Below are 22,520 nucleotides of genomic sequence, written 5' to 3'. Positions count from 1 at the left end.
TGTCCCTGTCACCAGAAAAAGTTGGTTCAATAAAAGCTATTCCTTCAGCCTCCTTGTCTCTCTAAGATCCTGGGACCAACACGGCTACAACAACACAAATTAGCAGCAGCCCAGGTCAAAATGTATATCTGTAAATATCCTGAAATCAAATTCTGATGCGTTCTCAAGCAGCATTTTTCTTCCTTAGCCTGTATGTCAATTTCTGTTATTATTCAGGCCCGACTTCATTCCTGAAATTACGGATGTCACAATATTAGGCTTCCACCACAATTGTGATGCTAATGAGCTGACTTTGCCCGGTGCCCAATTTTGCAGACATTTTGAGTATGCAATTAGCACTGTCCCAACATTCAATGCCTGGAACATGTGGACAGCTAAAGTGACTGGCCTCAGTTCCTACAGCAGTTGTGTTAAGACTTTTAGTCTTCTGAATTTGATATTGTTTCCGGCACTTTTGTTTTAATGCGTGTCATTGTGAAGGAGCCCAGAGACTGCTGCCTGGCCCATCAGGGGTTAAAGAAAACCTGTGGGTTCAGCCAGCCCCGCCCCGTTATACCTGCAGCCAATGCCAGGCCTGGAGGAGGGAGAAAAGAAGGGAGCCTGGCTGAGAACTCTCTCTTTGCCTGTCTCAAAGCAGTCACAGGAAGTGAGTAAGTTTTCCCCCCGCTAAGGGGAACGTACAGCTAACCCCTATCTGCTGGGGAAACTGGACTGCTGGGGCCATGCCCCAAACGTAAGGACTTGCATAGGGAGCAGCCCAGGAAAGCATCCTGCCCCCCATGGCTGGGGGAAGGATCTCCCACTCCTTAGAGGTGTGAGCTGCTCAGGACCCTGGGCCAGGAACTGAGGGAAAAGGAGGGGTCCGGTCCCCCTCCTTCTGCCAGGTGAGGGTCAGGCACTGGAGGTTCATCCTGAACTGGGATGGGAAGAGGCAGCTCAGGGTGATGTCCCCTCCCCCGAACAGTGACAGGTGACTTGGCTGTGATGAGCCCTGAAAGGGAAACAAAGTCAGGGGCAGAGATCCCGCTGCCCAGTGACCCCAGAGAACCTGGCTGCAGCCCTGGCTCCAGAAACCCCGGGGACGCTCACTGCTGACCGGGCCATTGACTGTCTGGTTGGTAGTACTGCAGGGCTGGCAGGCTCCCTGCTAATAGTCGTGTGGTCTTTAGGCACTAAACAACAATTGTAATATTAAATACTGTAATGTGGAAGTATATGTGTTAGTACATGCTAGGTGTGTACACACGTGTATTCATGTGTATCTGCATGTAGGTGCAGGAGTCAGTTTCTACAGATTCCTTTATATAGGTAGCCGGACAGATGTGCACTTCTGTGGTTGTGCTCTATGGATTTGTATTTGGGCTTCAGGAGTGGGTCTTTAATGGACCCGTTGCAGCTGTGATAATGTGTGGGCCTAATGCCACACATAAAATTACAATAACTTGAATGAACAAAACACATGGAGCTGGTTACGAAAAATGGGAAGAGAGGCAGGAAAGAATCATGAAAAACTTGGTGAAATTTCATTTTTTTTTAATTGCCCTTTTTGACTATTTTTTGCTGCCAGGTCTAGCATCCTGTAACAAATAAAACCTGAATTTAGCATAATACATCTGTCAAAACAATGCCTGTTTGGGTCTTGCAGTGAATATGAGCATGTGAGAGAGGGTGGGGGACAGCAAGGGACAGAGGAAGAGAGGATGGGGTGGGGGGGCCTCAGGCAGGGGTGGGGCAAATTTCTGCACAAATTCTGCATGCGCAGTGATGCAAAATTCCCTCAGGAGTAGCAGGTGCCTTGTACCGTCCTCACTGTCAGAGACAGGATACCAGGCTAGATGGACCTTTTGGTCTGATCCAGTGTGGCTGGGGCGGGGGATGTTCCCCATGCTCCAGCCCCCCCATTTCACCCTCTGTGATGCTGGCAGATGAGGTGAGCCCTGGGCCTCACTGAATGCTTACAAATGCATGGCTGAAGCTAGGCCGATTCACTTGGGATCTAAGTGATTGTGAGATGTATAAGAGTAGTTGGGGTTTAAGCATTCTGAAAACGAATGGGGTGTTATATGCCTTGCATTTACTTATCTGTACCCCGTTATAATGTAACCACAAACGTTTACGTGGTGTACATCCCTGTAACTGAATAACCCACCCAACGAGAGAGACGCCCTGTGGAATGCGTTGCCAACTTTCTAATTGCTGACATGAGGCCCCGCCCCTCCACTCTGCCTTTTCTCTGAAGCCCTGCCCCCAGCTCCTCTCCCCTCCTCTCCCCTCACTTGCTGCTCTCCCCACCCCTTTCCTCATCTCTGGATAGTCTCCACCTCCCTCCCGCCCCAGCTGGGCTCCCTGTGCTCCTGGGCTGGGACTGGAGCTGCTAGCCTGAAAAGGAACCTGCCTGGAGGTCGAAGGCAGCCCCAATGACCTGGTACCTCCCCCTGCCCTGCGGTTGCCAGATGTTGAGTATTTGGTCAGTACATCTGAGCAGACACTGCCAGGTCCCCTTTTCGACCACGCTTTCCAGTCGAAAACCGGACTCCTGGCAACCTTATGCAAATGAAGCACTTTAACAGAGCAGGGCTAATTTCGAAGCAAGTGGGCGCTGTGTGTGATGATCAGAGGTCAAAGCCTCTAGCTGCGTTCCTGTCTCGCCGTCCTCAAAGGAAGAGCCCACAGGGGCGGTGACCCCGTCAGCTTGTTTTCCTGGTATGGATTCAGGTAGGGTTACCATATTTCAGCAAGCAAAAAAGAGGAGGGGAGGAGCCCCACCCCAGTCCTGCCCTAGCCCCACCCCTTCCACTCCCTCCCACTTCCCGCCCCCCTCAGGACCCCCAACCTTCCCCCTGCTCCTTGTCCCCTGACTGGCTCCTCCTGGGACCCCTGCTCCTAACTGCCCTCCAGAACCCCACCCCCTACCTAAGCCTCCCTGTGCCTTGTCCCCTAACTGCCCCCTCCAGAGACCCCCCCAGGATCCTACCCCCTACCTGTACCCTGACTGCCCAAAACCTTATCCACATCCCCACCCCCAGAAAGCCCCCCCCGAACGCCCGACCCCCCCTCCCTGTCTCTTGACTGCTCCCTCCAGAACCTCCCTGCCCCTTCTCCGACCCCCTGGCCCCCTTACTGTGCCGCTCAGACCAGCATGCCGGGGAGGAGGAGCAGGGGGAGGAGCTCCAGACTGCCGGTGCGAACAGCCCGGCTGGTGATCTGCGAATGCGGGGAGGGAGGGAGTGCTCTCAGCTGCAGGGGAGAGGAGGGAGAAGTGGAGGAGGGTCTCTCTCTGGCTGTCGGAACCCCATGTAAGTGGCACCATCCGGCCGGCTGCCCTGTCAGCAGCGCGTGCTCTGCGGGGGGGGGAGAGTCCGGACATTTACAAGTTCCCCCCGGACGCTATTTTTAACTCTAAAAGCCGGACATGTCTGGGGGAATCCGGACGAATGGTAACCCTAATGCAGGGGAAAAGATCCTGCATCTCTGGACTGTTTGGATTTGAACGGGGCGGAATAACCGAACGAGAAGACTGAAATCCCCAGGATTATTCTGGGCAGTCCCGAGAGACTTCTGTGCAGCTAGCAGATTACTACTTCTCTGCTAGCACTGGGAATTACAGACTGTCACTTCTGCCTATATTGAACCTGCTTTAGCCTCTCCGAAACTCCCCCCCTTTTTCTTAGCTAATAAGCCTTTCGTTAGTTTACACTAGAATTGGCTACAGGTGTTGCCTTTGGGGGAAGATCTAGGCCGGGGGTTTTCAACTTTTTACATTTGTTGCTCCCTAAAAAATTCTGGATGGTGGTGCAGCCCCCTTTGGAAATCTGGTCTCTTGGGACTAGGAGCAACCTGGATGTGGTGGTGGTTTTGGTGTCAGTGACCACTGATCACTAAGTCCGACTTGCCTGGGGGCGAGACAGACTGGAGAGAGAATCGTCTGGGACTCTGCGGTTAGACTGGTGCCGTAATCCAGGCGTTCGCGTTTGTGGGTGTACATCTAATTATAAACCACCCCACCCCTTTGGGGTGTTTGCCCTGTGTTCTCACAGGCTGGCGCCCGCCCTGAGGCAGGCAGCAGCCACACCTCATCCTGCCACCTGCCTCACCCGCCCGCGCCCCCTCTGCCATCCCCTAGGAGCCCCTTTTGCCATGTCTGGCCCTCCCAGGCCCAGCCACATGGCTCCTGGCTGTGGCAGGTCAGCCCCAGGAGGACGGCAGGGTGTGAGTGCCAAATCCAGCCGGGAGGAGAGATCTGGGGAGAGGGAAGTACTGGGGGGAAGGGAGATGGGGTCAGGAGCTGAGGAGGGGTGGGGGAGAGACAGGATGAGAGAGGTGAGGGGGCTGGAGGGGGAGAAGGGGGCTGGAGGGGGAGTGAGGAGTAGGAGGGGGCAGGAAGGGGAGCACAATGAGTCACGGAGCAGGGAGGGGATGAACCATTTCATCGGGGGTGTCTCACTCGCAGGACAGTTTAAGTGACACTGAAGCCTCGTGATATTTCCTGAGCTCCTGGAGTCAGGGGAGCGGCTCAGCGCCCGCCCAGCTGCACAGGAAAGTTAGACGGCAAGGCCCACAAAGGCTCAGAAATGAGCAGGCCAACAAAGTTCCTCTGAGCTCGCTGGGCCACATCAAACCCTTCCTGCCCCTCCCGCCTCCTGGGGACAAAGCCCTCGCCGAGGGACTGTTCCCCCCGCCGGCCTCCGCGTGTCGCACCAGCAGGGCCGGGGCCAGGTCTAGGCAGTAACCTGGGGCATTTTGGTGCGTTTCAGTTTCGTGAGAGCGTGAAAAGGAACCTGAAACCCACCAGAGATGGGGGCGGGGAAGGGTTGTTCAACCCTGGGCGGTTGTGATGCTTCTCTCCAGTGTCGCGTTCTCGGAGCTGGCAACGTCCAGCATTTCCCCACTTAAAAATGCCTCCACCCTACCCCCAACCCCCAGCGCTTGAGGTCATCCCCCATTTCGGCTAGGACATTCGCCCTTCGGCTCTGCCTGCCAGCTCGCGGCTCCCCCACCCCGGACGGGCCCTTCTCCTGTCCATCCCCAGGATCTTTGCCTACGAGCCACAGATCCCCTCTCCCATCGAGCCTAATGTAGTTCAGAGCCACCCCTACATACATAGATACAGAGCTCCTAATTCTGCAAAAGCCCCTAGAGTTTTCAGGTGCCTAAGTAGTCCCTGAAATCATGGTTTAAGTTTCCTCCCACCCCCAAAAATCTGAAATGGGGCCTGGTGAGCCAACCCAGAGGGCTGCAGGAGGCCGTGGGCTCTGGCAAAATGCACCCCCCAGGGGACAGGGTGAAGCCTTGAGGCACATGCCGAGCACCAGGCCCCACAAGCCCCAGCAGCAGCGCAGACGTACGGGTGGCAATACACCATATGCCAGGCCACCCTTACGTCTGCGCTGCTGCTGGCGGTGGTGTTGCCTTCAGAGCTGGGCGTCCGGCCAGCACCCGCTGGTATTAGGCCGCATTCCCAGCGCTTAATTTGTGCCGGGGCTGAGCTCTGGCATCTCTTTCAATACAAATTAAGCACTGGGGGTAGGCAGCGGGGCCCAGAGGGGATGGAGTAGGGAGCTTGTGGGGCCCATGGAGGAGTGATGGGGGGCGTCAAAATACAAGTTCACCCCGGGCACCATTTTCCCTAAGGCCGACCCTGCTTCCCCCTGCTGTGGCACCATATTCCTGTGAAAGAATCTGCCCAGCCTGCCCTAGCCATGAGGTTCCCCCACTATCTGCTGAAATCCCGGAGAGCCGGGGGGAGTCTCAAGAGACCGAGTGGCAGAGTTGGGGGGGAGGGATAGCTCAGTGGTTTGAGCATTGGCCTGCTAAACCCAGGGTTGTGAGCTCAATCCTTGAGGGGGCCACTTAGGGATCTGGGGCAAAATCGGTACTCAGTCCTGCCAGTGAAGGCAGGGGGCTGGACTTGATGACCTTTCAAGGTCCCTTCCAGTTCTAGGAGATGGGATATCTCCATTAATTTTAATTTAGAGTCGCAGCAGAGGGGCAAGTGGCAACAGAAACTGATGGCACTGGGCCATCGGCGGCAGGGCACACAGCGCTGCGGTGGTGATAGCAAAGGAGGCACTGCTCCACGTTCCCCTCCAGTGGGAGAACTCACGTGAATGCACCTCTGGGTCTTCGCTGACCCAGGGCAGCAGCGGTGAGTGGGGTGCGGTGGGGGGGGAAATGGGTGCGTGGTGTTAAAGGGGCATTTGTCTGTCAAACTTTCATACTGCACAGTGAGAAACTGAGGGAAAGGACGCTGCCCAAACGACTCAGGGGCTTTGGGGTTTCTCGTGGTCAGATGTTTCAGTCATGTGTGGTGTTTTCCCAAATCAATGCCAGGTTCCTTGCCCCTATTTATTATAAGTTTGGGTTTTTTTTCTTTTTTTCTTTGCTGCGCACTGACTCGGGGTGTCGGGAATCTTAGCGGCTCCTGGGGCTGGTGTGTAATTTCCCAGGTTACTGGGTGGGGGCTCGAGCCGGCTCTGCGCTGCGTTGTTAAGAGGGACCCCTGGATACGGAACCCGGCCCTTGTTGCTGCCGATCCCACCTGGCGGAAGGGTTCAGTTACCACAGGATACGCTGTGGTCACAGGCCGTTTAACCCCCAGCCATTGACGGGTCTGACAGCTCCATGGTGAGAAGCAGCAGGTCCCCCCGAGGCTGCCTGTGCGTGGGGGTCGAGGACTAAAGCAAACTGCAGGTGACTCCGTCTTTGTTTTGCCTTCCACCTTGGTTACAGGAAATTGATCATGGGAGGCTAAAACCGATCAGTTCCCACTCGCCGTAGGTGTCACATGTCCCATGACGCAGCAGAAGTTTCCACAAATTTGTCCCGAGGCCAGACCCTAGTGGCAGAGCTGTGCTGATGGAAACTCCATAGTCACGTGCAGGCATGATTCAATGTTTGGGGACATTTAATTTCATATCATTTGTAAACCCCCGTGCTTCCCCCCCATAGCTGCCAGAAATTCCCCTAGCTCGGCAATTTAAATACCCAACAAGGAGCGACTGATATTCAGAGCAGGTTTCAGGAGGCCACGCTGCCTGTGCCGGTCCCCCATTTCCTGACCGCGACTCTCTCTGGGCTCTGTGTCTGCTGGGTCCTGCTGGGCGGCTCCGGTGAGTACGGCAGTGACTCGGGTTGCTTGTCTCAGACAGCGTCTGCCGGTCTCCACGGCTGGGACAGGATCTGCCCCGTGGCTGAGCGGTGATGTCTGATCCAGGGCACAGATTGTCTTGACCTCTGATCATGGCTGGGGAGCGGTTGTGGCGGAGGGAGGGGAATGGGGCGTGGGGGTGGGACGGTGGGCTCAGGAGGGGGTTGATACGCTCGGAGTGGGGCTGGCTGAGCCAGTACGTGCATTAGGAGGTGTGAAATGGGACCGGCTTTTGCTCCTTGCTGACCTGGGGCTGGGATGAAGTCACTGGTTTGAGTTGGGCCCTGCTTGGGAGCTGGGAGATGTTGTTGGAGGACGGGGGGTGTAACTGTGAAATCAATTCCATAGGGCGTTGGGGGGTTGCTTTGCCAATCAGTGTCTGCGCTTCTCTTGCAGGGCAAATCTGAGTCTCTGCGGCGTGTGATGTGCCCTGGCCTTTGTTCCCCAATTTTCCTGTTCCTTGTCTGGGGGGCTCATTGGGGTGAGTATCTCACTTGCTAGCCCCTGCTGTCCTGTCCTGCCCTGTTTACAAACCACGGGGAGTTTCCCGAGCTCCCTTGTAGCTCCCAAGCTCGGGTTCGGGGCCGACGTTTTAGTGCCCGCCAGTGGTGTTATTGAACACGAACAGGAAAACGATGTGACGGGTTGGATCACAGAGACCCCCTTGGGAACTGCCACCTGATGGGCTGGGACTACCTCTGAGCCTGTTTTCCCTGCCAGCTTGGGACGTGGGACTTCAGTGCCCTGCTTGGTTTGAGCCAGACACTCTAGCCTGCTACAAACACAGACCCAGGTCTGAACTACGTCCCCCCAAAGCTGCAGGCTTAACTGAAAACAGCTTAAGAATGTTCCTGTCTCCAGCACTCAGATGGCCAGCTCCCAATGGGCTCCAAATGCCAAATAAATCCGTTTTACTCTGTATAAAGCTTATACAGGGTAAATTCCTAAATTGTTCGCCCTCTATAACACTGATAGAGAGAGGTGCACAGTTGTTTGCTCCCCCAGGTATTAATACATATTCTGGGATTTCTCATGACTGCAGCCCCTTTTGCTCTGTTCCCCCCCTTATATATCTTTTGCACAAGGCGGGAATCCTTTGTCCCTCTTTGGGTTCACACCCCCTCCTTCGAAATGGAAAAGCACCAGGTTAAAGATGGATTCCAGGTCAGGTGACATGATCACATGTCACTGTAAGACTTTATTACCCACTTGCCAGCACACAGGTATACAGGAAGACTTACAAGTAAACAGAGCCATCTACAGTCAATTGTCCTGGTTAATGGGAGCCATCAAATTCCAAACCACCATTAATAGCCCACACTTTGCATAATTACAATAGGACTTCAGAGTAATACTTCATATTTCTAGTTTCAGATACAAGAATGATACACACATACAACTAGGATGATCACACTCAGTAGATTATAAACTCTGTAATGATACCTTACAAGAGACCTTTTGTATGAAGCATATTCTAGTGACATTATATTCACACTCATTAGCATATTTTCATAAAATTATTTAGAGTGCAACGTCACAAACGAGTTGATATTTGTTCAGCTCTCTAAAACTGTTTTGATTTAAGAAACCTCCTCTCCCCGCTCTCTCGGCATGTTCGGGCCCTTCACAATTTGAAGGTGATATTGAGCGTTGAACGGAAAACCCAGCTCTTGCTGACTGTGAATTACAGAGGAATTATTTGGTTAAAAACTAAGATTTTCACCCTCACGTTTGTGGAGAAAAGCTTGGAAGCCCGAGCGGGCCGGGATGTGGATTTTTGTTGCCAAGAAAAAGTCAGTGGAAAAATTTGAGGTTTTGTTGAAAATTTTCCTCAGGAATTTTGGGGCGTTTTCTTTGAAACCCTGAAAACTAGAAAACTGAAAATATTTTTTCTTGTGACTGAAATTTGGGGGATTTTCACTGCCCAAAATCGTTCAACGGTTGGGGACGTGTGTTCAGTTAAACCTCAGAAGCCATTTTTTGTTCGAAAACAACATTTCAGACCAAACATTTGACCCGCTCTATTGCAAACCCGATCTGGGTGCAGCCCGAGGGCTCGGAAGCCAGAAGGCCAATGAGCAGAACAACCCGGGTATTAGTTACAATCGCCTGATTTCTAAGCCGAGCTCATGGCTTTTGGGGGCCTGAATCATGAGGGTTTGGGGCTGATGATACAGAACTCACTCGCCCCCCCACCAGTGTTCAAACGTCTCCCCAGCCTTTCTCTTTCGGTGTCAGTCATGTCGATGCTAGGGGAGAGAGCATCACGGAGATCCTTTTGTCACCCCTCCCCCAATTTGCCCCACTGCCATATAGGGGGATGGCAGAAGATCAAGCTCTGGAGTTTGACGAGCCTTGGGACTTTCTGCTGCTAAGCAAAGGGCCAGTTGGGAGGGTGGTTTTATTGGTGTGGATGGCCGGTCCTGCTGGGAACTGGGCTGAGACCCACCAACTCGTCTCACACGTGAGCCACTGACTGACCTAATGGCTGACAGGTGAAAGGCTCCATTTCCTGATCCCTGAAGCATGTCAGCCCATGTCCCCTTTCATCTCTTCCTGCCCCCAAGCTCCCATCCCATTTGGTACTAACCTCCTGGGGTTACAGAGGCCCTAGGGCAGGGGGAGACTGGGCAGTGGCTGGGAACTCTGTCCCTGACTCTGTTTCCTTTTCAGGGCTCATCACAGCTGAATCGCCCGTCACTGCTCAGTTCGGGAGGGACGTCACCCTGAGCTGTCTCTTCCCGTCCCAGCCCGGGATGAACCTCCAGCACCTGACAGTCACCTGGCAGAAGGAGCAGGTGGGGGCAGAGATCTTGGTGGTTCATAGTCACTATTACGGGAAGGAGCAGCTGGAGAGACAGGACGAGGCTTATAGGAACCGGACCTGGCTGGATCCAGAGGGGCTGGCCCGGGGGAACGCATCCCTGACGCTTATGAGTGTCCGCACCCAGGATGAGGGCATCTATCGCTGCCACGTCACCTCAGAGCTGGGCAGAACTTCGGAGACGAGGCAGGTTACAGTGCTGGGTACGGCTCATTCAACCTGAAGTTTCTCCTAAGGCTCCGTTGCCCTTCGATATCTGATGGGCTGAGGGAGGCTGGACTGGAAGCTGGTTTATTTGCAGATAATCTCCCACCTCACGCCAGCGGGCAGCAGGACGGGAGAGGTCAGTGCCTGGCACTGTGGGTATAATCAGCACTGACACCAGAGGCTGTGACATAGGTTTACAGGCTCCACCAGCTGCCCGGAGAAAATAAGGTTGACTCAGATCCATGGGGCCACGTAGCCCGTTAGCCCATTTCCAAGCGTGGCCAGCTGCTGAGAGGCAGAGGCAAGGGTAACTCTAGTGCACAGTGATAGACTAACGTGGGCACGGCATCTTAGCATTGAAATGTGGGGCTGGAAGGGACCTCGAGAGGTCTCCTGTCAGGAGCAGAGATTCAAAGATCTCCGACCTACAGCTGATTCCCCAAAGCAGAAGGGTTTGCAGCCTTCGACCACGACTCTGGATTCTCTGCGCCATAGCAATGTCCAATCGTTTCTTCAATCTTTCTGTGCTCCTGGCCTCAGTGATATCTGTGGGAAGGAGTTCCATGGGTTAGGCTTGTACTGTGGTGGGAGAAGTATTGCCTAGAATCAGCCTTTACTGCTTTACCAACTCCATTTAGGGGTCTGGGGCTCAAAGCAATGTGCCATAGAGGGCTGAAGGATGGCAGAGATTGGTAGTTATCCACAGATTCGGACTTGTGTCCTTCCAGGCTGGCCACCGGCACTCCAGACTCTACAGTTCAGACTGGGGTGGGGGGGTAGAACTAGAGGCACAAATTGGGTTCTGTCTCTTAAGCAAAGTAAGCTGTCATGGGCTAAGAGGGAAGGTTCTCTGATGGATGGTAACTGGTTACAAGACAAATATCAGAGGGGTACAAAGGGATCTCACAAAACTGGGTGACTGGGCAACAAAATGGCAGATGAAATTCAGTGTTGATAAATGCAAAGTAATGCACATTGGAAAACATAATCCCAACCATACATGTACAATGATGGGGTCTAAATTAGCTGTTACCACTCAAGAAAGAGATCTGGGAGTCACTGGACAGTTCTCTGAAAACATCCACTCAATGTGCAGTGGCAGTCAAAAAAGCGAAGAGAATGTTGGGAATCATTAGGAAAGGGAGAGATAATAAGACAGAAAATATCATATTGCCTCTATGGCAGCAGGTTTAAAACAAACAGGAAGTATTTCCTCACACAACGCATGGTCAACCTGTGGAACCCGTTGCCAGGGGATGTGGTGAAGGCCAATACTATAACAGGGTTCAGAAAAGAACTAGATAAGTTCATGGAGGACAGGTCCATCAATGGCTATTAGCCAGGATGGGCAGGAATGGTGTCCCTAGCCTCTGTTTGCCAGAAACTGGGAATGGGCAACAGGGGGTGGATCACTTGATGATTCCCTGTTATGTTCATTCCCTCTGGGGCACCTGGCATTGGCCACTGTTGGAAGACAGGATACTGGGCTAGATGGACCTTTGCTCTGACCCAGTCTGGCCGTTCTTAAATATCAGTGGGAGGAAAATGAAGCTAATGTTAGAAACATGACAAACACAAGGACAAAATTCTCAGCTGAGTTATCCAGCATAGCCCCATTGATTCCAGTGGTGCCATTGCTGATTGACACCAGCTGGGGATCTGGCCCCAAAATACCTTCTTCAGAAGGAAAACAGTATCTCTGTAAATGGTAACTGGCTCTGGCTGGTAAGACCAAGGTGGGGAGAGTTTTCTTGTGTGGGGTGGACACTGTGGCCATCCCGAGTGGATCTGATCTCAGACAAACAGCAGGCAATGTCCCTCCACAAAGCTGGCTCAAACCCCAAACTTCATTGCTTAACCTCAAACTGCAAAACTTAACCTCTTGTGCTGTGTTGCTGGGCAGCTGTTACCTGGCTGTTCCACCCCAGAGGCAGCTGCATCTCTGCACTGGGGGAGCAATTCCTGTGTTTGGAGCCTGTCAAGCAATTGAAGGTGAAAAACTCCAGAGACATGGGAAGTGTTTTTCCTTTCAGCACCCTACAGTGAGCCTCATCTGACCCTTGAGCTCTCGTTTCGGCTGGGCCACACCCTCTTGACCTTCAGCTCGGGGGGCGGGTACCCCCGGGCGAGCGTGGAGTGGAGGGACGGGACGGGAACCAACCTGACAGAGCTCAGCACTACCACAGAGTCCGTGGACACCCGGGGCCTTTACACCCTGTGCAGCGAGCTGGCCGTGCCCGTGGGGCGGAGCACCAACCTCACCGTGCTCCTGGTGACAGCACCCGGGCGGGAGACCCACATGCAGCACATCACAGTGGCAGCAGGACCCGGTGAGTGGGGGAAGGAGGATGGGAATTGTCCAGCCAGTGCAGGGCTCTGCCCCACAGCGGGACGTGGGGAGGGGATTAGCGGCTGAGCAGAGTTATTTAACCTATTTTCTCCCCCCAGTGGCAGAGTGGGGTATTGCTGCTCAGCAGCCCCAAGTTTGGGCTTTGCTGCGTTGGCCCAGGCGGGAGGGCGACACGCTGAGCCTGGGGAGCTCGCTCCAGCTCTCAGGCCCTGTTCACAGGAAGCTCTGGGCTCTCTCTTGCAGGGCAGAGACGCAGCCACGTCTGGCTGCTGGTGGCCTGTCTGGGCGCCGTGACCCTGTCTGTGATAGTGGCTGTGTGGATCCTTCACTCTCCCGGCCGTGTGACTTGCAGACGCTGCTCAGAGAGTCGCTTCGCCGGGACGAGGGATGTGGAGGATCCTTCACCCCAGAGCCAGCTGGGCCCTGGGACCTGCCCAGCCCTGGGTACACCCACCCCCGGCCTCGGGGCTGATCTCCTGGTGGCTCCCTCGCCTTCACGCCAAGGCTCTGTAGCTGGGAGCCAGGGGTCTCTAGAATCGATGGCCGCACTTCATAGCAAGGACAGCACAGTTCTATGGGCAGCACAGAGCCACTGCACCAGGACTTGCTCTTGTCCCTGACCCCTGCGACGGGAGAGACCCCTGCGAGGCGGGGACTGACCCATGTCAATACAACAGGGCTCATACACTACAGCCCCCACTGGGGGGAACCTAACCCCGCTCACGCAGGGCAGCTCTTTGTCCCCCTCTAATCACTGCCCCACATCAGAGCGATTAGTGAGATCCCTGTGGGGCTAGGGCCAGAGCCTCAAAGGTATTTATAGAGCCCCAGAGATCATATAATCTCAGGGTTGGAAGGGACCTCAGGAGGTCATCTAGTCCAACCCCCTGCTCAAAGCAAGACCGACCTCAACTAAATCATCCCAGCCAGGGCTTTGTCAAGCCTGACCTTAAAAACCTCTAAGGAAGGAGATTCCACCACCTCCCTAGGGAACCCATTCCAGTGCTTCACCACCCTCTAGTGAAAAAGTTTTTCCTAATATCCAACCTAAACCTCCCCCACTGCAACTTGAGACCATTACTCCTTGTTCTGGGGCTGGGAGGGACCTCAGAGGACAGCTCGTTCAGCCCCTGCACTGAGGCGGGACCAAGTAACCCTAGAGCAGCCCTGATAGGGGCTTGTCCAGCCTGGGCTTAGACACCTCCCGTGGCGGGGATCCCACAACCTCCCTTGGACACCAAGTCCAGACTGAACTCCCCTGGGAGCTAGCAAGTGTTTCCGGATATCTACCCTCACTCTCCCTTGCTGCAGGTTAAGCCCATTGCTGCTGCCTCTGCCTCCTGCGGAGATGGAGAACAATTTATTACTGGGGGCAGGAGGGAGACCAAGGGGTGCAGGCGATTGTGGGGGGTGGGAGGTGGACTGGGGAGTATAGTACTAAGGGTGGGATGGAGAGCAATAGGATGGCAGCTGCCCCACCCCAGGTTTAACAGAAGGACATGACTCCTCCATCACCCCGGAGCTGGCCCCAGAAATCCTCTGTGTGTGTGTTCGCTTCCAGCTGGCTGGAGCACCCCCAACCCTCATGCACGGGGCGCCGGCAGCCTCCCCTGGTGGCCCAGAGGGCAGATTGGACTATTTATTTATGATGTTTTAAAATCTCGTGATTTCGAAGCCCGTCTTGTGATTTCCAGGACCTGCCTCGTGGATTTCAGAGGCGTGGGATCGGCTGGGGTGGGTGGCAGGAGCTCACAGGATTTGGAGACAGTCAAGAAGTTATTGTGCATAATGTGCAGCTATTGGTGTCACTTATTTATTTCTGTTGGTAGACAGAGCGATTTTCTTCAAAAGAAACAAGACTTTCAATAAATGTGTATTTTATACTAAATCTATTGGGTATTCTTTAAAAGAAACAAAGAGAAACGTATTTGAAACCTGTGACGTTATTGACATAAACTGTAACCATATAGATCATTGTTGCAACCACTGTTATATATTTGCAGCAAATATTGTACAAAGGCTGTTGTGTGAGGTCTATGAAGAGGTTATTATTTGATGGTTATGATTATGCTAGCTGTATGTGTGTCATTTGTGTAGCTGAAGTTATGAATATTGGCTATGTACTTGTATATCATAGACTTTAAGGTCAGAAGGGACCATTATGATCATCTAGTCTGACCTCCCGCATGATGCAGGCCATAAAGCCGTCCCAACCCCTTTCCCTTGACTCTGCTGTTGAAGTCCCCAAATCCTGTGGTTTAGAGACTGCAAGTAGCAGAGAATCCTCCAGCTAGCGATCCCTGCCCCATGCTGCGGAGGAAGGCGAAAAACCTCCAGGGCCTCTGCCAATCTACCCTGGAGGAAAATTCCTTCCCGACCCCAAATATGGCGATCAGTAGAACCCCGAGCACGTAGGCAAGATTCTCCAGCCAGACCCTCATTGGCCATTGATACTATTTACAAGTGATGGCACACTGTTCCTTTGACTAAAATCACGTTATCCCATTAGACCATTCCCTCCATAAACTTATCTAGCTTAATCTTAAAACCAGACAGGTCCCTCGCCCCCACCGTTTCCCTCGGAAGGCTGTTCCAATATTTCACCCCTCTAACGGTCAGAAACCTTAGTCTAATTTCAAGCCTGAACTTCCCCACGACCAGTTTATATCCATTCGTTCTCGTGTCCACATTTGTACTGAGCTGGAATAATTCCTCTCCCTCCCTGGTATTTATCCCTCTGATATATTTAAAGAGAGCAATCATATCCCCCCTCAGCCTTTGTTTGGTCAGGCTAAACAACCCGAGCTCCCCGAGTCTCCTTTCATACGACAGGTTTTCCATTCCTCTGATCATCCTAGTGGCCCTTCTCTGCACCCGTTCCAGTTTGAGTTCATCTTTTTTAAACATGGGAGACCAGAACTGCACACAGTACTCCAAATGAGGTCTCACCAGTGCCTTATACAACGGAAGCAGCACCTCCTTATCCCTACTAGATATACCTCGCCTAATGCATCCCAAGACTGCATTGGCTTTTTTCACCCCCACGTCACATTGTCAACTCATAGTCATCCTGCGGTCTACAAGAACCCCTAGGTCCTTCTCCTCTTCCGTTACTTCTAACCAATGCGTCCCCAGCTTGTAACTAAAAATCTTGTTAGTCATCCCTAAATGCATCACCTTACACTTTTCACTATTAAATTTCATCCTATTTCTGTTACTCCAATTTACAAGGTCATTCAAGTCTCCCTGCAGAATATCCTGATCCTCCTCCGAATTGGCAATACCTCCCAGCTTTGTGTCATCCGCAAACTTTATCAGCCCACTCCTACAATTGGTTCCGAGGTCAGTAATAAATAGATTAAATAAAATCGGTCCCAAAACTGAACCTTGAGGAACTCCACTGGTGACCTCCCTCCAACCTGAGAGTTCACCTTTCAATACGACCCGCTGCAGTCTCCCCATTAACCAGTTCCTTATCCACCTCTGGATTTTCATATCGATCCCCATCTTTTCCAATTTAACCAATAATTGCTCATGCGGTACCGTATCAAACGCTTTACTGAAATCGAGGTATATTAGGTCCACCGCATTTCCCTTATCTAATAAGTCTGTAACTTTCTCAAAGAAGGAGATCAGATTGGTTTGGCACGATCTGCCTTTGGTAAAACCATGTTGTAATTTGTCGGAATTGCCATTGACCTCAAGGTCCTTAACTACTTTCTCCTTCAGAATTTTCTCCAGGACCTTGCACACTACAGATGTTAAACTGACAGGCCTGTAGTTACCCAGGTCACTTTTTTTCCCTTTCTTGAAAATAGGAACCACATTAGCTATTCTCCAGTCCAACGGTACCACCCCCGAGTTTAAAGATTCATTAAAAATCATCGCTAAGGGGCCTGCTATTTCTCGCACCAGTTCCTTCAATATTCTTGGATGAAGATCATCCGGTCCGCCCGACTTAGTCCCGTTAAGGTGTTCAAGTTTGGTTTCTACCTCGGATACGGTAATCTCCCCTCCTGTATCCCTTCTGTCACGCTGCCAATATTCCTAAACCCTTCATTGGCCTCATTGAACACCGATGCAAAATATTCATTTAGATATTGTGCCATGCCTAGATTATCCTTAATCTCCACTCCAGCTATAGTCTTCAGCGGTCCCACTTCTTCTTTCTTTGCTTTCTTCCTATTTATATGGCTATAAAACCTCTTACCATTGGTTTTAATTCCCCTCGCAAGGTCCAACTCTACATGGCTTTTGGCCTTTCTCACTCCATCTCTACATGCTCTGACCTCAATAAGATAAGTTTCCTTACTGATCCTTCCCCTCTTCCACTCTTTGTACGCTTTCTGTTTTTTCCTAATCGCCCCTTTGAGACAGTCGCTCATCCAGCTCGGTCTAAATCTCTTGCTTACTAACCGTTTTCCCTTTTGCGGGATACAGGCCTCCGACAGCTCCTGCAGCTTTAACTTAAAATAATCCCAGGCATCATCTGCCTTTAGATCCATTAATATGTTTGCCCAATCCACTTCCCTTACCAGTCCTCTAGTAGTTCTTTTACCCAGTGTGAGTATTGCCCAGACGGACTCTGTCTTATCCATTCCATCAGTTATTATTTCTTTACAGCTTATCTCACTATTGACATACAATGCCACCCCCACCTTTACCTTTGTTCCGGTCGTTCCTAAACAGCGCATACCCGTCCATACCTGTACTCCAGTCATGACTGCCGTTCCACCACGTTTCAGTTATTCCTACGATATCCGGTTTCATTTCTTGGACCAGGAGCTCCAATTCCTCCATTTTGTTACCTAGGCTTCTCGCATTGGTATATAAACATCCTAATGTATGCCGTTTAGCCTGTCTCCCATTAGTTATGCAATTTGTTATGGACCCCTTACTGTTCATCCCCCCTCTCCTTCTTATGTCCAATCCCATCCCCCCGGCTATATCTCTTCTTATCTCATCACTCTCCTTTTCAATGTTGGAATCTGGCGTGGAGATTAACTGTACATCTCCCAACCGTCTCCCCCAACTTCCTAGTTTAAAGCTCTTTTGATGAGATGAGCCAGCCTCCCTCCCAGAAGTCTATTTCCTTCCCTACTCAGGTGAAGTCCATCCCGTGAGAACAGCTGTCTGTCCCCGAAAGCCTCCCAGTGGCCGTACATCCCAAAGCCCTCCTTATAGCACCACTCCCTTAGCCAACTATTTATCCTCACAATCCTGTCAGCCCTTTGCTGCCCTTCTCTAGGAACAGGCAGAATCCCACTAAAGATGATCTGAGCCTCGATTTCCTTGAGCGTCTTCCCCAGCCTGGCATAATCTCCCTTGATTCTCTCTAACGAGAACCTAGCCGTGTCATTCGTTCCTACATGAAGGATTATCAAGGGGTTCTTACCTGCTCCTTTTAGTATCCTTTTCAACCGCAGGTCCACATCCCGTATCTTTGCGCCCGGTAGACAGCACACCCTTCTGTTCTCTGGGTCCGCCCTGGTCACAGGCCTGTCTAACCTCCTCAGTATGGAGTCCCCAATCATGTAAACCTGCCGTCGCCTGGCGACAATGCGATTTACTAATCTATCCTCTGTTCCCTCTAGTCGTAACCCGTGTCCGTTCCTATTTTCCCTTATACTCCCCCTTGTGCCATCCTGTATCCTCCCGGGGCCCAGATTTGGTGTTGTCTCCATCAACTCCTCCCCTCTCTCTATTGGACTAGCTGCTCTTCTCTTCTTCCTCACCCTCCCACCTTCAGTTACCACCTGCTGCCCCCCCTCCACGTTATCCAAACACCCAAACCTGTTCCTGAGTTCTATTTCCCCGTCACTAGTCCTCCTTTTCCTCAGCCTGCTTCTATGAGTCTATAATGAGAGGCACTGGTGGTGATACGGGGAAACTGGAGTGTCTGAGGGAATTGCTTGTGTGACTTGTGGTTAGCCAGTGGGGTGAGACCAAAGTCCTCTTTGTCTGGCTGGTTTGGTTTGCCTTAAAAGTAAAGGAGCCGCAGCCTTGGGCTATAACTGCCCTGCTCTAAGCAATTTGTCCTGAATTGATACTCTCAGAAGTGTCCCATCAAGGGCAGCATCGTTAGTGTTGCAGCCAGCAGCAACAAGGGCTGGGTTCAGTACAGTAACTCCTCGCTTAAAGTCATCCCGGTTAACGTTGTTATGTTGCTGATCAATCAGGGAACATGCTTGTTTAAAGTTGTGCAATGCTCCCTTATAACGTCATTTGGCAGCCGCCTGCTTTGTCCACTGCTTGCAGGAAGAGCAGCCCGTTGCAGCTAGCTGGTGGGGTAGGGTTACCATACTTCTGGATTTTCCCGGATATGTCCAGCTTTTTGGTCCTCAAATCCCCGTCCGGGAGGAATTTCCAAAAAGCTGGACATGTCCGGGAAAATAGGGAGGCATGGTAAGGGGACCGCCTCCTCCCCGAGCTCCAACTTTCCTGGCTCCCGCCGCTGTCCACCACGCGCCGGGGCCGAAGCAACTTCCCCAGTGCAGCACCAGCCGGAGCCCAGGGAGGAGGCGGCTGCGCACTCGGATGCTGGCCGCTGCCTCCATGCCCCTGCAGATCGGAGGAGTTGTTAGTTTTGCTGCAGCCACTCGCACTCGGGCAAAAGATGCTTGGGGGAGCCTGAGAGCGAGTAGAGTGGCTGCAGCAAAACTAACAACTCCCTCAATCTGCAGGGGCACAGAGGCGGCAGGCGGCATCTGAGCGCGCTGCCGCCTCCTCCCCGTGGCGGGGGCCGAAGCAACTTCCCCAGCGCAGCAGCAGCCGGGGGGCGGGAGGGAGGAGGGGGAATGCAGGGTGCTCAGGGGAGGGGGCAGAGTTGGGGCGGGGACTTTGGGGAAGGGGTGGAGTTGGGGTGGGGCCGGGGCCCCGTGGATTGTCCTCTTTTTGAAGTATTGAAATATGGTAACCCTATGGTGGGGGCTTAGAACCAGGGTGGACCGGCAGCCCCCCTATCAGCTCCCCGTTCCCCTAAGTTCCCTGTGTAGCAGCCGCCCAGAGGCTACCAATTGCCGGCAGTTCAGCTGTCCCTCCCCCCACTGCCATGTGCTGCTCCTGCCCTCTGCCTTGGAGCTGCTCCTGGGAGCCTCCTGCTTGCTGTGCAGCGGAGGGGGGCTAATGTCAGGATGTCCCCCTACTCCTGCCCCCCGCTAACCCTTTCTCCATATAGAGCAGGGTTGGGACAGGACAGGACTCAGGACAGAGAGATCGAGCTGCTGTCTCAACTTCCTGATTTTTTTAAAGGCAATGTATTTAGAGCGGGGTCAGCAATGTGCTTAAAGGGGCAATGTGCGTCTCTCTCTCTCACACACACAGAGGGTGTGTGTCTCTGTCTTTCTCTGCCATGCTGTCTCCCCTCCCTCCACTCCTGCTGCCTTGTAGAATGTGAGGCTACATTAACAACAATGTGTTAACCCTTGAGGGCTCAGGCGAATGCTAGTTCATCATTTAGCAGTAAGGCATTCCCTGGGAAATATCCACCCTCTAACTTCACCACCTCAACCAAGCTTCACAATCATCATTGCTCTGTACAGTATTAAATTGTTTGTTTAAAACTTATACTGTGTGTGTGTGTGTATGTATATGTGTATATATATATAATTTCCCTGGAACCTAACCCCCCTATTAACATTAATTCTTATGGGGAAATTGGATTCACTTAACATTGTTTTGCTTAAAGTCGCATTTTTCAGGAACATAACTACAACGTTAAGCTAGGGTTACCATATTTCCACAATCAAAAATGAAGACACTGGGGGGAAGCCCCACCCTAGCCCTGCCCTTGCCCCACCCCCATCCACTCCCTCCCATTTCCCACCCCCGACTGCCCCCCTCAGAACCCCAACCCCCCTGCTTCTTGTCCCCTGACTGCCCCCTGCTGAGAACCCCCCCATTCTAACTGCCCCCCCTAGGACCCTACCTGTCCCCTGACTGCCCTGACCCTTGTCCACTTGCATGGGTGGCAGGGTTGTAGAAATTTTGGTGGGCCCAGAATCCACCCCCTCCCACCTGCCTAAGGTTCTGGGAGGGGAGTTGGGGTGCAGGTCCTGGGCTGGGGATTAGGATGCAGGAGGGGTGCAGGCTCTGGGATACAGTTTGGGTGCTGGGTGCAGGCTCCGGGCTGGGCAGGGGGTGGATGTGCAGGAGGGGGTGAGGGGTGCAGGCTCTAGGATGGAGTTTGGGGGTGGGAGGCGGTGCAAAGGGAGGGGGTGCAGCCTTTGGGAGGGAGTTTGAGGGCAGGAGGGGGGTGGGAAGGGGGAGAGGGTTTGGGAGGGAGTTTGGGGATAGGAAGGGATGCAGGGATGAGGGTTGTGGGTCTGAGGATGAGGGGTTCATGATGCAGGAGGGGGCTCAGGGATGGAGCAGAGGATTAGGGTGTGGGGGGATGAGGGCTCTGGCTGGGGATGAGGGGTTTATGATGCAGGAGGAGGCTCAGGGCTGGGGCAGAGGATTAGGGTGCGGGGGGATGAGGGCTGGGGCTGAGGGGTTTGGGGCATTGGAGAGGCTCAGGGCTAGGGTGGAAGGGCAGGGGAAGGGCAGCCTGTCTTCCCATTAGTGGATGGGGGACGCTAGGACCAGGGGGCAGCAGACAGCAGTTGCTGCTGGCTCTGGCAGTACAAGCAGGCAAGGGAGAGGCAGGCAGGGAGGAGGGGACCCTGGGGGCCCACGGGGGGGGGACACGCGGAGGGGGGTGGCAGGTGGAGGCTGGGGACCCATCCAACACTCCTCCACTCCCTGACTGCCCCCCCCGCACTCCCCTTATCATTCTGGCTCCACATGTAGGCAAAACACGCTGCCAGTGGGTCGGTTTGTGTGGTTACACCGGGCTGCGGACAGAGGGAGGGGGGAGCAGGGGAGGGCTCTGGCTGCTGGAGGCCAATGGGAGCAGCTCAATCAGCCCACCCACCCAATCAGCAGCTGCACTCTGCATGGAAGGGAGGGAGGGAGGCGACGGAGAACCCCCCCCCCCCGACATTTTAACCTTCTTACCAATTCCTCCCAGGCGGCTATTTAGAGACGCAAAAGCCGGACATGTCCGGGGAAATACGGACGGATGGTAACCCTAGTTAAGGGAGGAGTTACTGTATCTGGATCTGCTGGGGTTTCTCTGGAAAAGAGTTGTTTCTGTGTCTTCCCCCCTTCCACCCCTCCTGCCACCCCTGGGGGCATTTCAATCCATGCAGGTGCCCCCAGTGGCGTGGCGGCTAATGGAGACTGAGGACAGGGACACCACAATGAACGGACGTGTTTTCACTGTAAAGCGAAGTCTCTTCCTTTGTGTGCACTGACACAACCCCACAACCCCACACAAGCTAGATTCTGGGCTGCTGCAAAGCTGCACGGCCTAAACCATTGACCCCAGCTGGGATCTGGCCCCATTGACTCCAATGCAGGGCCGGTGCTACCATTTAGGCAAACTAGGCAGTTGCTTGGGGGCGCCAAAAGGCGGTGCCCCCAATTTTTTTTTCCATCGTTCCTACGCCCCCTCCCCAAGCACGCGGTCACCGCTCCACTTCTCCCACCTCCCAGGCTTGCAGCGCCAATCAGCTGTTTGGTGCCGCAAGCCTGGGAGGGGAGGAGAATTAGAGCGGGGGGCGGCGTGCTTGGGGAGGAGGTGGAGCAGAGGTGAGCTGGGGTGGGGAGCTGCCATGGGGGGATGCCTTAAGGCAGGGGAAGGAAGCTGCTGTAGGGGGGGGCACCTCAGGGTGGAGGGGGGGCGGGGAGCTGCCGCAGGGCTCGGGGGGGGGCGCAAGGTGGAAGTTTCGCCTAGGGCACGAAACTTCCTTGCACCGGCCCTGCTCAAATGGAGCTATAGCTGATTGACCCCAGCTGGGGTCTGGCCCCATTGACTCCAATGGAATTACAGCGAATTGACCCCAGCCAGCTGCCCCAGAGGGAATGAACAGAACAGGTGATCATCAAGTGATCCATCCCCTGTCACCCATTCTCAGCTTCTGGCAAACAGAGCCTAGGGACACTAGGTT

The 22,520-nt window shown here is 53.4% G+C and overlaps 1 protein-coding gene across 4 annotated transcripts; it reads left to right on the top strand.

Moving 5' to 3' along the window:
* Positions 1-618: 618 nt before the first annotated feature.
* On the top strand, positions 619-14,416 carry LOC128827427 (CD276 antigen-like). Of its 4 annotated transcripts, none has more exons than XM_054011283.1 (6): positions 620-884; positions 6,949-7,109; positions 7,544-7,628; positions 9,821-10,174; positions 12,212-12,508; positions 12,772-14,416. In XM_054011283.1, exons 3-6 carry the CDS (start codon positions 7,571-7,573, stop codon positions 13,146-13,148), a joined length of 1,086 nt encoding a protein of 361 aa, XP_053867258.1. In that variant the 5' UTR covers positions 620-884; positions 6,949-7,109; positions 7,544-7,570; the 3' UTR covers positions 13,149-14,416. The 4 variants fall into 4 exon arrangements, with proteins under 4 accessions (XP_053867262.1, XP_053867258.1, XP_053867257.1 ...); XM_054011282.1 differs by lacking the exon at positions 620-884 and adding an exon at positions 895-2,715; XM_054011287.1 differs by lacking the exon at positions 6,949-7,109 and having other exon boundaries at positions 619-884.
* Positions 14,417-22,520: the final 8,104 nt, after the last annotated feature.

This window comes from Malaclemys terrapin, chromosome 21, assembly GCF_027887155.1.
Source record: "Malaclemys terrapin pileata isolate rMalTer1 chromosome 21, rMalTer1.hap1, whole genome shotgun sequence".
Taxonomy (NCBI): Eukaryota; Metazoa; Chordata; order Testudines; family Emydidae; genus Malaclemys; species Malaclemys terrapin.
This window is presented reverse-complemented; position numbering and strand designations above follow the sequence as displayed.

What these genes read in the sequence shown, in the direction of transcription:
- LOC128827427 (XM_054011287.1), top strand. Translation starts at nt 7,571, where the DNA reads ATGTGCCCTGGCCTTTGTTCCCCAATTTTCCTGTTCCTTGTCTGGGGG. An exon ending in GAGGCAGGTTACAGTGCTGG is followed by an intron (nt 10,175 to 12,211) that starts GTACGGCTCATT and finishes TTTTCCTTTCAG; the next exon opens with CACCCTACAGTGAGCCTCAT. An exon ending in CACAGTGGCAGCAGGACCCG is followed by an intron (nt 12,509 to 12,771) that starts GTGAGTGGGGGA and finishes TCTCTCTTGCAG; the next exon opens with GGCAGAGACGCAGCCACGTC.